We start from the raw sequence: 18,775 nt of genomic DNA, 5'->3' as shown, positions 1-18,775 counted from the left end.
AGAATTGCACAAGGAGAGTCCGAGTTGCTGGGGAATTTATAACCCGGTTTGAAAAGGAAAGGATATTGCTTCCGGCTGTTCCGGATGGATGGGTGGCTGAAGCATTTACCAAGGTTTTGAATCCGAGAAGTTCCGATGCTTCCCGAAATTTGAAGGAAAACTTGCTCGATCTCCAAGCGATGACTTGGGCGGATGTTTACAGCCGTTACAAGTCAAATATAAGGATCGAGGATGATCAACTATGCTTCCCGGCGTCAGCTAACGGTCGGGAGAAGAATAAAGAAAAATCAAAAGACGATTTTAACACAGATAGACTGTCTTCGAGAGGCTGGTTTTTGCCCTATGAACGGGTCAAAGGATGCAACAAAGGTTTTCGGTTGGCAGACAGGTTTTCTACCAATAGAAGAATTGATCGCGGTCGAAACAATAGATCGTTACAGGACAAGGAAACATCAGGTTCTCGAGATCCTTCTTACCCCAGACTTTCAGAATATAATTTCAACATCAGCGTAGCAGTGTTGGTGTCGGCTATGAGGAACATTAAAGAAGCAGGTTCCCAGAGTCGATGAGGTTCGATCCCAGCTAGAGGGATCCTAATTTGTGGTGCGAATACCACAGGACGAACGGTCACTGGATTGGGAACTGCCGGCATCTGCGTGAAAAGGTGGCGACATTACTGAAAAATGGTCATCTCAGGGAATTCTTAAGTGACCGTGCCAAGAACAATTATGGTCGCAATTATGATAACATGGATCCCTCAAAAGCAGGAGAAGATCCCCCGCGCCAGACGATCAACTTGATTTTCGGGGAGAATGAGATTAATAGGGTTACCTTCTCAGCAACAAAAAAGGAGAAGGTAACAGTAACCCACTGCACGAGCTCCAGGAAGTCGCCGAAGACGACATCACTTTCATGGAGGAAGATGCAGATGGATTATTGCTACCATACAACAACGCATTGGTAATTTCTTTAAATATATTAGATTTTAAAATCAAACGTGTTCTGGTGGATCCAGGGAGTTCAACTAATATTATACAATAGAGGGTATTTGAACAAGCCAAATTTACTGGGAGCATTATTTCGGCCATAATACATCTCGCTGGGTTCAACCTCGCAAGCGTGACAACCCATGGAGAGATTCTGCTGCCCACAAATGCCGGGGGGGGTGATGAAGACGACCCTTTTCAAGGTGGTGGATGGTGATATGGGCTACAACATTATCATGGGAAGACCATGGTTGCACAAGATGAAGGTTATACCATCGACGTATCATCAATTGATGAAATTCCCAACTCATGAGGGGATTAAACAGATAAAAGGCGATCAACTAGCGGCAAATGAGATAAATACGATTTCGGTCTCCAGTAGCAAAGGAAAGAAGCATGTGGCATAGCAATTACAGGAGCCGTCACCTGTTCCTGAATCAAGTGAAGTCAACCAGGGGGAAATGGCGTCAAAATCTTACCAGGTGCCTAGATATTTCCAAGTACTAGAAGAGACGGACGCAACAAAGTCCACAAAGGAAGAGCTTGAGTAAGTCGCATTGTTTTACAAGTTTTTGAAGAGGAAATTTCACTTAGGGACATGACTGCACCTCGAGCTCAGGTCCGGGTTTATTGAATTTCTTAAATTTAATGCCGATTGTTTTGCATGGTCGCATGCGGATATTACAGGTATCCCAACGCAAGTGGCCGTACACAAGCTAAGTTTGGATCCCAACATCCCTCCTGTAAGACAGAAAAAACATCCTATTACCGAGGCCAGAAATAAATTTGTCAAAGAAGAGGTAAATCACTTACTTGATATCGGTTCAATCAGAGAGGTAAAGTATCCGGACTGTTAGCTAACGTAGTAGTAGTTCCTAATAAGAATAATAAATTTTGCATGTGCATAGACTGTAAGGACTTGAATAAGGCGTTCCCAAAGGACTTGTTCCCATTGCCAAACATCGGTCAAATGTTTGATAGAACGACCGGGTATGAGTTAATGAGTTTCCTCGATGCTTATTCTGGGTACAATCAAATTAAGATAAACCTGGAGGATCAGGAAGAAACTTCGTTCATAATGAATTTCAGCACATATTGCTATAGTGTAATGCCATTTGGGCTAAAGAACACCAGAGCAACTTATCATCGGCTCGTAAACAAGATGTTTGAAGAACAAATAGGGACAAACATCGAAGTTTATATAGACGATATACTTGTTAAGTTTTTGAATGCAGGTGATCATCTTAAGAACTTTCAAAAAACTTTTGACATCCTAGGGAAGTGTAACATGAAACTCAACCCCGAGAAGTATGCGTTTGGGGTCCCTCCAGCAAGTTCCTAGGATTCTGGTCTCACAAAGGGGGATTGAAGTTAACCCCCATAAAATCAAAGCCATCGAAGATATCCTTGACCAGCTATCAAGTGTAAAAGAGGTTCAAAGGCTCACAAGGAGATTAGCTGCTCTGAGTAGGTTTATTTCCCGGTCATTAGATAAATGCCACCATTTCTTTACGCTACTCAAAAAGAAGAAAAACTTTGATTGGACCCCAGAATGCCAACAGGCTTGAGGGATTTGAAAAGGTACTTGTCAAGCCCTCTGATACTAACAAAGCCGGAGGAAGGCGAAAAAATATTAATCTACCTAGCAGTCTCAGAGGTAGCGGTAAGCGCCATTTTCGTCTGTGAGGATGAACGTACGCAATCTCCCATTTATTACATGAGTAGAATTTTAATGGGAGTAGAAGCTCGCTACCCGCATCTGGAGAAGCTGGCCTTAGCTCTTGTAGTCCCCGCTTGGAAGCTAAGGCATTACTTCCAATGTCATTCGATAGCTGTGGTGACCACATTTCCCCTGAATAATATCCTTTATAAGCTAGAACTCTCAGGTAGGCTAGCCAAATGGGCCGTCGAAATGAGTGAATTTGATATAGAATATTAACCTAGGACTGCATTTAAGTCACAGGTTTTGGTCGACTTTGTAGCCGATTTCAGTCTGGAATTGTTGCCTTTGGCAATCAAGGAAGCACTGATGGTATCAGAATCAACATCAGGAGTTTGGACCCTATTTATGGACGGAGCTTCCAACGTAAAAGGGTCATGGCTTGGCATAGTATTAATCACTCCTTCAGGAGACACCCTAAGGCAGGCCATAAGAATGGTCTCGTTGACTAACAACGAAGCGGAGTATGAAGCTTTGATTGAAGGACTTGAATTGGCCCGGGGACTAGATTCTGAGGTCATAAAGATCAAATACGACTGCCAGCTAGTGGTAAATCAGGTCTACGGGATCTTCAAAACCAAAGAGGAATACATGCAACAATACGCAATGAAGGTTCAGGCTCAACTTGCTCGATTCCAGGAATGGTCAATTACGCATATCCTGAGAGAAGAAAATTTGGAAGCAGATGCATTAGCTAACCTGGTCTCATCAACAGAAATGAAGGGATTAGATTCCGGCACGGTAGTACAACTTATGCACTCGACTCTGGAAGTAGACAACTTCTACGAGGTAAACACGACTAATTTGGCCTGGGACTAGAGGAATGATATCATTGATTATCTCGAGCACGGAAAGTTGCTTGAAGACCCCAAGGCATCCCTGACACTACATGATAAAGCAACACGATATAGCTTCAAAGAAGGCCAATTGTATAGAAAATCTTTCCAAGGCCCACTGGCCCAATGCTTGGGATCCTTCGAAGCTAATTATGTTATGCGAGAAGTCCATTAGGGGATATGTGGAAATCATTCGGGCACAGATTCCCTAGTACTAAAGTTGATAAGGACCGGATACTACTGGCCCCGAATGGAACAAGACGCCAAAACTTTTGTTCAAAATGCGATAAGTGTCAATGCTATGCGTCATTGGTACATCAACCAGCTGAACCATTGCACTCAGTTTTGTCTCCATGACCGTTCATGAAGTGGGGGATGGATATCGTTGGACCACTGTTGCCGACCCCTGGTAAGGTAAGGTTTCCTTTGATTTTAACTGACTATTTTTCTAAGTGGATTGAAACAGATCCTTATTAAAAGATGGGCAAATGTGAAGTGGTGGATTTCTTGTGGGAAAACATAATTTACAGATTTAGAATACTAAAAGAGATAGTCTGCGACAACGGGCCACAATTTATAGGCGCAAAGGTCACAAAGTTCCTTGAAGACTTGAAAATCAAAAGGATCACATCTTCGCCATATCATGCAAGCGCAAATGGTCAAGCGGAGTCAACGAACAAAATGATTATACAAAATCTCAAAAAATGATTGGAAGCAGCTAAAGGCAGATGACCCGAAGAACTGCCTGGAGTACTATGGGCATACCGAACAACGGCCAAATCGAGCACATGAGAGACTCCTTTCTCCCTTGTGTACGGATCAGAAGCCTTGATCGTGGTGGAAGTAGGGGAGCCTACCTTGAGATACTTCCAAGCAAATGAAAAAGCAATGTTGGTCAATATGGAGCTCCTCGATGAGCGTAGGGACATGGCACATATAAGGATGACAACTCAAAAGCAGAGAATAGAAAGATATTATAATCGAAGAGCTAACCTCTGTTATTTCAAAGTGGGAGACTTGGTTCTAAGGAAAGTAACTCAAAACACCCGTGAACTCAATGTAGGGAAGATAGGTGAAACATGGAAAGACCCTTACCGAGTTTCAACTGTCACCGAAAAAGGTTCATACGAGTTGGAGAATCAAGGTGGAGAAAAGTTGCCAAGCAACTGAAATGTGGCGCATCTCAAGAGATACTATTGATGATGAACATCACCTATACTGAAAGTATGTACTGCACTCTTTTTCTCTTCGTCCGATTTTTGTCCCAATTGGATTTTTTGGCAAGGTTTTTAACGAAGCAGCAACGGAATGCATACTATGACGAAGGTTTCAACAACAGAAATAAGACCTTTTAATAGCAAGGCACACAAGTGAAGAACCAATCCGGAGCAGTTAGATAATCTTTTGCTTTGTAACAAAGTTTCCACCGGGAAGTAAAGTTTGTTATCAAACAAAGGTTGCCCGACCACTCACAAATTCAAGCCACTAGGGGATTGTTAGATAGTCTTTGGCTCGATAACGTACATTTCTAAGGGGAAGTGAAGTTTGTTACCAAACTGAAGTTTATCTAGCGATTCATTAATGGAATCCTCGAAGGTGCAAAACTTCTAGTGTTCAAAATCGCATTCTTCGCATTCGAACACTGGGGAGGGGGGGGGATGATATGAGGATACGACAACAATGACTGCCACGTCGACCGAAATATGAAAAGCGGAAACATAGTTTTATCATCGGGACCGGGGACTACACGGACAACCCCGTAGAAACAAGTTGTACAAGTTAGCCACAAGAAATGGCAATTTCTTTTTAGTATAACAAATGCTTATGTACTTTTTGAAAATGGAAGGAATAAAGTAAATTCCTTTTGTTTCTATCTTGTTTCTTGTCTGAATGATGATTTGATTTTTTCATTTGAAAGTTAAACAAGTATTTCAAATGCTAGTGCCGTAATGAATAGGAGACATCCTCTTCAAGAGCACCATAAACATAAGAGGACCCTCTTTTATGAAAACCCTCACGTTACAGGGTTGATTTGGGAACAATTTGTGCCCAAAATCCAAATGCTTTCGGGGAAAAATACACCCAAAGCCTTGCATAATTAGACGCAAACAATAAAATTTGCGCAAAACACTTAAGCAAGAAAGAACGCAAAAATTAAACTTGCATAAATATTCAAACAAAGAACGGAGAAAGTTTCATGCAATATTTGAGCAAAAGGTGTTTTTATTTACAATAAATGTGCCAAGAAAACCCAAGTACAAAAGTTGGGAAAAGTACTGAAAAGCTAAGCTGCTGCACCTCTGGAACTGGGAGGAAGAGAAGCACCCGTGCCCCCAGGGGAAATGGGTAGATCCACCGCCGACTCGATATCCTGAACTTCATCATTTTGGGCTTCAACATCTTCGCCATCCGGTTCCTCTTTAGTTCTCAAGGATTCAAAACCAAAACCAGAAGAACGAGAAGCATCAGGCCTCGCCGAAAGACCCCTTTTAGTAGCTGACTCCAGCTCACGGGCTTTAGCAATTTCAGCATCAAAGTTGATGAAACCCGCTTTTATCTCTTTACAGATTTTTCTCCTCATGCTGCACATAACATATGTTTTTTTAAAAATGAGGGAAGCCGCTAGGCGCTTGCGTTCTTCTTTAAGTTGGTCAACCTCAACCAAAAAATTTTCCCATGCGAATCTAATGGACCTGAGGCTAACATCAAGATCACGAAAAGTAGAGCTGAAAAGTCTGTTATGCTCAATGGTCTTCTTATACTTTTCCTCCAATTGGGCATATTTCACACTGGCAGCAACAAATTTTCAGTTTTGGAGTTCAAGGCTGCCTCCAAATTATTTAATCTTTCAGCGGAGGCACCCTCGCGATCGGATGAAGCAAGAACGACACTATGGACTTCAGCCCATTTGGCCCTAGCCTCTTCAAATTGAACCCTCAACAGGGCGATCTCTTGGCTAAGGGTATCTACTTCTTGCTCGTTATGCTGCAAATGAGCCTCCAACATAGCAACCTCATCAACTTTGACTTCCGGTTCTGAGAGGCGAACAACAGTTTGGTCCCACTCGACTAAAATTTGATCCCGCTCGGAGGTAAGTTCCTCTTTTTCCCGAATTATCCTTTGGAGGCCCTCGAAAGAAAGGAAATTGGCCTGCGAAACAAGAAAGGCAAACTCAAAATACTACTACATCAAGGACAGAAGAAATGACAAAGGAAATGAAAAGTATACCGCTGCGACATTGTGCATAACATTGTTTAAAAAGCACTCTCCCGAGGGAGCCTATATCTTTTCCTGATCTTTGTTTGAAGCCAAAGGCTTCCGATAGTTAGAAAGTTCCACCGACCGAGACAACATATTGCACCGATTAGAGACCAAGAGAGTAACACTCCTCCTCCTTTGTGGATCTTATGAGGGGACCGCTTAATTTTGCCTTTAATTACCATGAACTAGGGACTGGGGGAGAGAAACATCCTCTTCTCGGATAGATGTGGTTGGTGAAGATGATGTAGCAGTTGCTGGTGGAAGAGTTGGTGAAGAAGGAGATGAAGCTGATGGCATTAAAGGGTAAAAATTAGTTGCGGCAAATGCACTACTGGTTGTTGGTTGATCGTAAACCGAAGACGGCAGGGACTCGGTACTCAGCATCACAACACTGGGACCAGTGATTGGGATCTAGAAATGGGAGTTGGCATTTTTCACCATCTTAAACTCTCCCAGATCGCCGAGGATTCATCCTCTGTTGGTGTAACTAACTCAACAGATTGAGAAATATGTTGAGCCGAGGAAGGTTGTCGTCTTCTGTGTAGAGAAGCCCCTCCTCGCCGACTTCTTCATCAAAGCCAATCATCACGGTATCTATGGCCGGCCCGTGCGGGGGGCTCGTTACCATAACTTCCAGAGACGACTTGGGGGAAACATTCTTTGGCCTCTTTATCTTTTCCATAGCTGTGGAGGAATGCCTTCTTTTTGGTTGCTTGTTCTCCAGCCGGGGACTTCGAGAAAAGACACTCGCACCAAAATTAGGCCTGGAGACGCCTGTCTGTGTAAAAGCCTTCCGCAACAGCCTCGCCATATCAGCAAGATCAGCCAAAACGTCCTCCTCGAGGACGACAATCGAGCCTTGGGCTAGACATGAATTCAGCAAAGAGAGAAAGGATTAATCAATTTCCTCACATAAAAAGAAAAGACGAAACGATTCTAAGTTATCATGATTTTAGCCTTTCACCAGTATTTAAGGGCCAATTATTTCACGTACAGATTTCGGGCGTAGTGACGTCCAAGAATTTCTGGACCCATTGGTCCGAGCCTTCAACCCTAGGTGGTACCTATCGAGTTGCTGAAACAAGCGAAAGAAGGAGGGTCAATAATGATATGAGATGATCTCTAATGAAAAAATGATTAAATAAGGAACTTACGAGTGCGGTTCCATGACTAAGGAAAGGATGAAACTGTTGACAGAATGATATCATTGGTGGAAACTGCAATGAACTATTCCATCCACCCACCCACGGTCATTGTCATTGTTCATGCTAGATAGTAAAGCATGGTGGCCACATTTACTGAAATTTACCATTCCCCCGCGGAGTATCTTTGGAAATAGAGGTTCATCACGTGAGCTAAGGATAACTCCTCCCCCATTTTTTGGCACAAGCGTCGAAGACAAGAAATTGACCTCCACACAGAAGGACTTACCTGTGCCAAACACAAAGGCAAAGTTCCATAATGACGGAGTCAAGCTCTCCACTCAAACAAAACACCCCTAAAGTGAAGGGATACGTAGAAATACGTAAAATCTTTCTTGGATAATGTTACTCGCTCCGCCAGATCAGGAGCGATAGTGTCTAAATCCTTGCAACGACAATCTTCCTTCACAGCGGGAATACTGGAAGGACGGATAGAAGAAGGGTATCTGCCAACGGCCCATGTACGAGGGTTAGTAGAAGGAAAATTCTCTTTAAAGTCTTTGGTAGTAATAAGGTTCTTTGGGACGATGGTACTCACCGTAGGGGGAGAAACATCATCAACTTTGCCTTTATCTTTGAAGAATTAGGTTTTCTTGAAGAAGAGGCCATTTTTTATCAAGAGTGTGACTTTTCTCTCAAAGAAGGAAATTAAAGAAAGGTTAAAGCTGAAGTATGAGTTGAGTAAAATAAAGTCTTAGAAAATTCAGAGTATGATAAAGTGAGATTGAAGGAGGTTGATGTGTAAAAGTAAAGGTTTAGACGGCTAAACTTGTGGCCATAATTACCTTGATGTGTTCGGGGCATTAAATGCTGAGAGACGTGTATCTAATCAACCGTCAGAAACTCTTCAGAGGGGATCAAAGAATATTTCGCCAAAAGGTACTTCTACCAACTTCACGGTGACAGAAAGTCATGCTACCGGAAAGCAGGGAGACTATCTGTATGGGATAAAATATGTTCATATTTAATGGTCGCATGAGAAAGCGACACGTGGGACTGAAGGCAGAATATAGCTAAACCCGAAGATAATGATCTCGCTTGTCACCGGAGAGAATGGTACTCATAACGACAAAATTAATGCCGTCATCCATTATCATTCAGTGAAGACTATTCTACATCATTAAGTGTATGATCCGTTATAGATAATATGACATTCATCGTCCACCGTTACATATCCTTTAATGGCCCTCATAATTGTCATTAAAAAGGAGCTTAATCTTAGAACTTTGTTCCCTAGGTGCAGCTATAAATAGTGAGCTAGAACATGAATTTCCTGGAAAACACACGTTACACTCTGTTCAAAAGCTTAATATAATTTTATCTTCTTGCTTCTTGATTTCATTCTTGTTGCGCCTGGAAGCCCTTCTCCCAGAACTATTATTTCTGCTATTTTGTCTTCATTCCAAGGCTAAGTATTGCGTATTTATATAACTCATCTATTATTTCAGGATCAAATTATTCATTTGTCTAGAAACTACGTATAAATTCAACTGTACTATTTTACGGGTAAACAAACACCTAAGATTAGCGTACTCAAAGATCCTAAAACACTACAAATTTGTCAACCAACTGCTAAGTTATGAAATTATTTGATTATTCCCTATATTCTATAAAGAAAAAAACATGAAGCTAGCTCATTGCAAGATGTATATACACGAAAGTTTATAATGTCAAATTTGATCACAACAATCAGGAAGGATTGGGGCTTTTAATTCGTCATATAGCTAGTGATATTAAGAATGTACTAGTGCTCTCTAAATGATATTTTAATTATATAATCCTTTTAATAACATATCAGTAAAAGAAAAAAGGAACATAAAAGATCCGTAAATAAAAAAGATTCAATCTTTCTAGGCTTTTTTTATTTTTTTTATTTTAAATATTCATATTGTACGTAGGCATGGCACATAAGAGATCATCTTCAACTGTACTCGGCGTCTTTAAATTTTCAACTCTAGAATTAAATAAGTCAAAATGAGACATCAATACACTTAAGTAAATCAATTAAAACTTCTTTCCTTTGTAATTACAGTAAACCGACAAATTAAAGTCAAAAATGAAACTTCAGTAAGTTACTCCTATTCAATTAATGCTCTAGGTGCTTAGCATCTAAAACTTCTTTCGAAAATATAAATTATACACCAAGCTCTATTCCTTTTATCACCATCTTCATCGCTTAATAAACCAAAATCTTAAATTTCTAATTTCCACAAAATTAAATCACAATGGCTCAAGGAAAATATTTGTCATCAACAACTTTCACATTTCTAATATTGATTTCTCATTTTTCCTTTATTATAGCAAGAACAGCTTCTTTTCCAGAGGAAGACAAGAAGATTTACATTGTTTTTACTGAGAATTCTGATTATGAAAAGATCTTAGCCACAGTATTGGGAAGGTTCATATCCCTATTTTCCTTATTTTAATGTCATGTTTAATATTCAAATGCTTATAAATTAAGGGTATATAATGTCTCATATTTGTATTTTTTTTTTTAACTTTTAGTGAGGAGGCAGCGAAACAGGCTATTATATATACTTATAATAACGAATTAAAAGGATTTGCAGCTTCATTGACTCCTGAACAGGCTTCTCGTTTGGAAGGTAAGTTTGAATTTTAATATTTTGTGTCATTAATTGATTAAATTTTTAAGAAAGAGGAAACATACACCTATAGATGGTTTAATTTTTTTATAATAATTTAAGAGAAATTTTATCTACTGTTCTAATATGTTATCTAATAGCTAGTTTAATAAGAAATACACACAACTAGAGGTAAGTCATTTTATTGTTTATACGTTGTCCATTATACGTAATGATTTTCAGTTTAATATAAGTACTAGTATTTTATATTTTTCCAAAAGTCTACTTTGGAATCCCAGCGGGGTTTTTTTTTGGGGTGGGTGGGGGGGGGGGGGAGATTTTGAAATTTATATTCTTAATTTGTCTCTAAACATTTGTGAAAGTATATAAAAGATACTTTCACCAAATTAATGAATCGTTCAATATATTCACATATACTGTAATCACTGCACAAGTAGTGTGCTTAATTACTTTGAAAATCTTAATTGATAGCTAATGTTTTGACATTGAAAATGCTAAAATTTCAGTTTTTATGCACTAACTGAAGCAAGTACATCTTTAATTTGCAGAGCAACAAGGTGTATTGAATATTATCCCAGATCGCTCACTCAGCCTGGATAGGGGATTTGAAGGTCAAACCTAGAATTAACTGGGAGATGTAATCGTCAAATAAAGCTCATAAATTCTTGTGATCTTTTATCCTCTGGCATAATAATGGAAATTAGAAAGTAGTGCAAAAACTGTCAATTTCAAACTTTTAATGGATTCTTTATCTGTATAACATGAAAATGAAATAAATAATTATACTAAATAAAGAAATGAGATGGTTGTTATATGATGGAGCATTATGTCAGGATTCAAAAGCGCTGTGATCGATACTCGATGAACCTCAAACCTACTGAGCGAACACTCTAACCCTAAAACCAGATGTGTCGTGGCCCGTGCGGGCCAACAACTTGAAACACAGCAATATAGTTGAATTACAATACAATTTAACATGGTCTAGTTTGCAACTTGTTTATTCTGTGTTTGTATGCTCATGATTGAATTCGAGACTATGCAGATATGCAAGAGCCCATATCATATTAGTATAAATCACTACGCAGTCAAGAAATCATCATTTAAAACATCCTGTAGTTGCACAAAATTAACCACAATACATTTTATGTACAATTTATTATAGTTACACCAAGTAATAATAAAACTGTAAGATCAACATTATAGTTATAATAATATAATAATAAACGTATAAAACTTTCAATATAACTACCACTATTCAATTATCAATTTGTAACAACTCGATCGGTTGTTTTGAGCTTTAGCACTTCGTTCGGTGGTTTAAGACATTGGGTAGCTTCACTTTATGCATTATGACTTGTACACATAGTTGGTTTTGATTTTCGAGAAGTTCGGAGTTGATTTGAAAGAATAATTCTCAATTCGGAAGCTTGAAGTTGGAAGAATTGACCAATGTTTGACTCTTGAGTAAACGACATCGGAATCGAGATTTGAAGGTTCCTATAATTTTGTAAGATAATTTTGCACTTAGGTGTACCCAGGGTAAGTATCAGATGGTCCGGGAGCGATTCAACGCTTATCATCGGAAGTTCGCATTTTTAAGGTTTTGGACTTAGCTAAGTTTGACTTGGAGTGGACTTGGTGGTATCAGACTTTGGGTGGTAGTCCAGGATCTTGGATAAGTTCATTTAGTGGATTGGAACTTGTGTGTGAAGTTTGGTCATGATTTGAAATGTCTACGTATGATTCGGACGCGTTCAGTGAAGTTTGAAGGTTTGAAAGTTAAAAAACGGATTTTGATTAACGATTAGTGGTTTTGATATTATTCGTGGCGTTTCGAGCCTTTGTCTAAGTTTGGATAAGGTATCGGGGCTGGTTGGTATAATTGAACGGGGTCCCGAAGGCCTAGGATGCATTTTAGGGTGGTTTCAGACCATTTCCTTTTGACTTGCAGCTATTGGTTTCTGGTGTGTTTAGTATGCATCGTGATCGTGGATGTAGGGTCGCGATCGCGGATGCAGGGGGTTGCGATCGCGATCGCGAAGGGTGATCCGGAGATGCAGATTGCTGTTCTTCGCGATCGCGGGTGAAGCTCCGCATTTACAGTTTCCTTGGCCGGGGCTTCGCGTTCACGTATGGAGGCCCACGTTCGAGTAGGGGTTGAAGCCGGGCTGGTTGAGTTGGTCTTCGCAAACGCAAAAATGTCCCACATTGGCATTGAAGGGGTTATTCGTGTTTCCCGATCGTGGAAGGTCAGACACGATCGCATAGGCTATTTTGGTCAGCAGGGGTGTTTTGCTTCGCAATCGCAATGGATAACGTCTGGATAGTGTATAAGATTGCAAATCGGGACCTAGCTCATTTTTATCCCATTTCTCACATTAGAGATGATTTTTGGGGCAATTTGGAGAGGCATTTTCATCATCTATCACAAGGTAAGTGATTCCTACTCATTGTGAGTTAAATACATAGATTATATATGGATTGAATATGAAAATTTGTAAAATTGTGGGATTTTGGAAGAAAAGCTAGGAATAGTATTTTTGAGTTTTGAACATGAAATTAGAAATAAATTATATATTTGAGTTTGTGGAGTTGGGAATTATTTTTAATTATTAAATTACGGGTCTTTGAGTATATTTTGATTGGGCTGCACATTCTTTGATTAGTTTCGGATCATTTGGTATTGATTTGAGGTGTTAGAGAGGCATTGGAGTCGGTTACAGATTTACGAGCTAGGTAAGCCTCTTGTCTAACCTTATGAGGGAGAACTTAAATCTTATGTGTTATATTTGTTATGTGCTATGTGTTATGGGAGCTACACACATATGAGGTGATGAGTGTCCGTGCATATGTTAGAATTCCCGATTATGTTCGGGTAGACTTAGACTCACGCCATGCATTAATTATATTATTTGAGTTGTTCTTACCTGTTTAAATGCCTTAATTTACATTTTAGCCTAAGACTAGACTTTCATAATAGAAGGAGACATGTATAGAATAGAAGTCCGCCTCAGTCACTAAACCTAGCTCACCAAGCCTTAGGAGTGCTCCGCTGTGGGGCTTGGCTTGTAGCGACTGAATCGGACTTGTTATTTTAGATACTTGACGAGCTACTTGATTAGTCATGGAAATTATACTTCCTTTTACGTATTTGTTCCAGGTTGTGTGTATTCGTACGCAAGTTTTCTTGAATTTCATAACTCACACGTATATTCGTGAGAGGGCCAGTGACCCATCAAAGTTTTATATTCTTATGGGATCAGATTCAGCAGTACTCTTATGGGATGTGGTTGTTTGCCTCAAAACTATCTTGCAATATATTCTTATGGGATCCGACTGTTCGTATCGGCAGTATCGGACCTTTTTCCTTGGCAGTATTATGATATACATCTATGAATCGGGTCGTACGACCTCGGCAGTGTACGCTATTCAAAGGATCGGGTTGTATGCCACGATAGGGTATTATACCATCACTCTTATGAGATCGGGTCTGTCACGACCCGGAATTCTAACCTCGGGGTCATGATGGCGCCTAACATACACTTGCTAGACAAGCCGGCGTGTAATAATTAATTAACCAATTTTAAAAGTTAAAAACACAAAAATGATATTCAACGAGAAATGAAAAAAAACAATTGTGACACTGTATTGATATAAACCACGTGATAATATTTACTCCCAGAAATCGGAGTCACGAGTACACGAACAACTAGAAGTCGACAAGCAAAGTTTGAAATAAATATAACTGTTTCGAAAGAAATGGACAGTAAAGTGGGAAATGGAAGGGGACTTCAAGGTCTGCGGACACCGGCATATCTACCTCAGGTCTCCGTATGCAATGATCCGAGATAACGCACGTCACACACCGCTAGGACCAATACCAGTATATGCAAAAGAATTGCAGAAGTGTAGTATACGTATAACCGACCTAATATACTCTGTATATGTTGAGCTTAACCTCGATGAAGTAGTGACGAGGATATGACGAGATGCCTACGTAAATAAACTTGTACAAGTATATATAAAGCAACAATATTAACAAAGAATGATAACGTACTAACTGGGAGGGGACATGCTAAAAAGGGAATATATAACAAATACGACATATATGAAATCATGAAATAACCAAGTAAATCACCAAAATCGAAAAAATCAGTCAAATCAATGATATGAAAATGGCACGACATCACCCTTCGTGCTTTTACTCTTGTCCTAACCATGCAATAATATGAATAAAATGGCACGGCATCACCCTTCGTGATTTTACTCTCATCCTCGCTATGTAATAATAATGATATGAATGAAATGACACGGCATCACCCTTCGTGCTTTTACTCTCTTCCTCACCACATAATGATGATAATATAAATAAAATGACACGACATCACCCTTCATGCTTTTACTCTCTTCCTCATCATGTAATAATAATAATATAAATTCGAATAATAAACAATACGGAGAATAATTTAACTTCAAATATGGTGCCATGATATTAAACTTCAATCCCAAAAATACTCAACTACTTTGAAATAAGCAATAATTACGAATCAAATAATCAAAGAAGTAATAATCTAACCTAAGCATGAATATCATAATTATTAAAATAATAAAATACAAAGAAACAAGTTCACCCACATGCTTTAACCCAATGACAACACATACGTACTCGTCACCTCACATATACGTTGTCCCTTACATATAAAACATGTAGCAAATTGACCAATAAGTCATAATCCCTCAAGTCAAGGTTAACCACGGCACTTACCTCACTTCGCAACTAAATCAATGCTCAACCGCGACTTTTCCTCTAGAATTAACTTCCAAACCAATCAATTCTAACCAAATATAGTTCAAATAATTCAAAATAAGCTTTAGAAACTACCCACAAGTGAAAAAGATTCAATCTTTAATGTTTTTTAAAAAAAGTGAACAAAAGCCAATGCCGGGCTCGCTTGGTCAAACCTTTTCAAAATTGCCTCAAGGCAAGGCTCAAACTTGAAAATGATGAAAAATGACTCAATTCTTGACTTTGGGACCTTTTAATTATTGGGCGTCATGCCTTCTTCACGTTCATGAAGGGCCTAACACGTTTGCGAGGAATAGCGGCCTGAGTGGCCTTCGCGTTCGTGATGGCCTGCCCCCGGCCTTCGCGTTCGCATTCGCGTAGAGCAACAGACCAACTCCCCCAGGTCCCTCCCTAACACTACCCGTTCGGAAAAAGGAGTGTCGCGCTCGCGAAGGGTAAACCCCCAACTACTTCGTATTCACGATCAGCTCCTCGCGTTCGCGATGAGTAATTTTCTCCCTAGCTAGAGTCCCCTTCACGATCGCGAAGCACGTTTCACCAGACACCAGAAACTCAGCTGAAGCTGCTACCTCTAAGTCCAAAAATGGCCCGCAGCCTATCCGAAACTCACCCGAGCCCTTCGGTATCCAAATTAAATATGCACAAAAGTGTAATAATATCATACAAACTTGCTCGCGCGATCAAAATACCAAAATAACACCTAGCACTATGAATCGGGCGTCAAAATGCATGAAATTTTCAAATAAACTTAAGAACTTTCAAAAATTACAACCGAGCGTCCGAATCCTATCAAATCAACTCCGTTTTGTACCAAATCTTGTAGAAAAGTCTTAAATAGTAAATTGAACATATACCAAGTTCCGAAACAAAAATATGAAAACGGTAGCAATAAAATCAACCTACGGTCAAATTTCGGGATTCCTTAAATCTTCAAATTACTAGTTTTCAACAAATCATGTCTAAGCAAGTTAGGGACTTCCGAATTTAATTTCGGGCATACGCTCAAGTCCAAAATCACGATATGAGCCCACCGAGATAATTAAAATACCGACACAGATCCATTTACACAAAATATTGACCGTAATCAATTCAAATTATTTTAAGGCTAAAATTCATATTTCTTCAGTTTTTCAGATAAAAATTTTCCGGAATAAGACACAGATTGTGCACGCAAATTAAGAAATGCTAAACGGAGCTAATCAAGGTCTCGGAACACAGAAATAAAGCTTTAGACTCAAAATGACCTATCGGGTTATCACATTCTCCCCCTTTAAAACAAACGATCATCCTCGAACAGACATAGAAAGGTACCTGGACCGATGAAAATGTGTGGATATCTACTCCGCATATCGTACTCGGACTCCCACGTAGTTGCCTTGATCGGCTGACCTCTCCACTGCACTCTAACAGAAGGATAACTCTTAGACCTTAATTTCCTGACCTGCCGTGCTAGAATGGCCACCGACTCCTCCTCGTAAGTCAAATCCTTGTCCAATTGGGCTGAGCTGAAATCTAATACATGAGACGGATCACCACGATACTTCTGGAGCATGGAAACATGGAATACTCGGTGAATTGCTGATAAGCTAGGTGGCAATACAAGCTTGTAAGCCACCTCATCAACTCTCTCAAGAATCTCAAAGGGTCCGATATTCCTAAGTCTCAACTTACCCTTCTTCCCAAATCTCATCACACCCTTCATGGGTGAAACCTGTAGCAAAACCCTCTCTCCAACCATGAATACAACATCACGAGCTCTCCGATCGGCATAATTCTTCTGCCTAGACTGCGCTGTACGAAGTCGGTCCTGAATCGTCTTGACCTTTTTCAAGGCATCCTGAACCAAATCAGTACCCAATAACCGAGCCTCTTCCGGCTCAACTAAACAATTGATGAACGACAACACTGTCTCTCATACAATGCCTCATAAGGAGCCATATGAATACCTGATTGGTAGATGTTGTTGTAGGCAAACTCCACAAGCGGCAATAACTGATCCCAAGGACCCCCAAAATCCATAACACATGCGCGAAGCATATCCTCCAATATATGAATGGGGCGCTCAGAATGTCCGTCCGTATGGGGTGAAATAATGTACTCAACTCAACCTATGTGCCTAACTCACATTATACGGCCCTCCAGAAGTGAGACGTGAACTGCGTACCCCGACAAAAAATAATGGACACCGGCACACCGTGAAGATGAACAATCTCATGGATATAAATCTCAACAAACCGCTCTGAAAAATAGGTAACTACCACTGGAATGAAATGTACCAACTTAATCAACCTGTCCATAATGACCTACACTGCGTCAAAATTCTTCGAAGTCTGTGGGAGCACTCCAACGTTAATACGCTCCTATTAATAAACTGATTCACTTCTTTGTTCCAGATAGGTGTGGGATAAGAATGATCAGATGAAAAGATTCTCTATTTGTAATAAAGCTGAAATCTCTCTGTAGATGAAATTTATGTTTCTTTGTAATTCTCGCTAGGATTTTTTTGAGTGCTAATTGACTTAAATCAGATGTCTTTCTTAACTGTTCTGAGTTCCTCATTAATCCCCTATGGAGTTTCAGATCAGTGGAGATAATGAAACATTCTCATGAATTTCTCAGTTCCTCAAAAAATCTATTAACGGATAAAACTACACAATTTACTTTAAACTCCTAAACTTAAAAATTATAATGTAATGAAAGTAACACTAAATTTTCAAACATCAAACGCACTCTGAATAAATCAAATGGGTCTGTTTGTGATATTTTGTTGGGAACTCATAATTGACTGCCAGAGAAGAAGTAGAGATTAATGGATTCATATATATATATATATATATATATATATATATATATATATATATATATATATATATATATATATATAAGAGATGCAATAGGTAGGATGAGTCTAAATTACACATTCAATTGATTTGAAAGCCATCACCTTTGTCACCGATTTATTACTGTTCATTACAACATCATAGTATCAGATTTCAACTGGGCGGTGGATTGCTGGAAATTTTATCACATCAGAAGAAATAAGCAGTTGGTTGTGTTATGTCCCAAAACAACCATACCTCTTCCGAATTTGAACGGATGGGGTGATTAGAAGGTGTGTATCGGAAGAATAGCAAGGTGAAATATTTGGGGCTTGCCTTTGCCATATGGTGATCATCATGGTGGATCGAGAACGGCAACCAAAGTGCTTAGTTGTGGTTTCTATTGGCCCATTCTTTACAAGGATGCAAGTGAGTTAGTGAAAAGATGTGATGAATGTCAACAGGCCGGTGGAATCTCAAAAAAAATAAAATACCTCTCACTACCATTTTAGAGATTGATATTTTTGATGTGTGGGGTATT

General features: G+C 39.5%; 2 protein-coding genes across 2 annotated transcripts; one reads left to right on the top strand and one right to left on the bottom strand.

Moving 5' to 3' along the window:
- The first annotated feature begins 10,185 nt into the window (after positions 1-10,185).
- On the top strand, positions 10,186-11,391 carry LOC104216195 (subtilisin-like protease SBT3.15). The gene is made up of 3 exons (XM_009766193.2): positions 10,186-10,403; positions 10,511-10,608; positions 11,157-11,391. Exons 1-3 carry the CDS (start codon positions 10,231-10,233, stop codon positions 11,228-11,230), a joined length of 345 nt encoding a protein of 114 aa, XP_009764495.1. The 5' UTR covers positions 10,186-10,230; the 3' UTR covers positions 11,231-11,391.
- Positions 11,392-16,685: 5,294 nt separating this feature from the next.
- LOC138889763 (uncharacterized) lies at positions 16,686-17,434 on the bottom strand. Its single transcript, XM_070173099.1, has 2 exons — positions 17,362-17,434; positions 16,686-17,296 (listed from the first exon to the last, which is right to left on the bottom strand). The coding sequence occupies exons 1-2, from the start codon at positions 17,432-17,434 to the stop codon at positions 16,686-16,688; spliced, it is 684 nt and encodes a 227-aa protein (XP_070029200.1).
- Between the last annotated feature and the right edge of the window lie 1,341 nt (positions 17,435-18,775).

This window comes from Nicotiana sylvestris, chromosome 4, assembly GCF_000393655.2.
Source record: "Nicotiana sylvestris chromosome 4, ASM39365v2, whole genome shotgun sequence".
Taxonomy (NCBI): Eukaryota; Viridiplantae; Streptophyta; class Magnoliopsida; order Solanales; family Solanaceae; genus Nicotiana; species Nicotiana sylvestris.
Note: the sequence above shows the minus strand (reverse complement) of the source record. Positions and strands in the feature narration are given on the sequence as shown.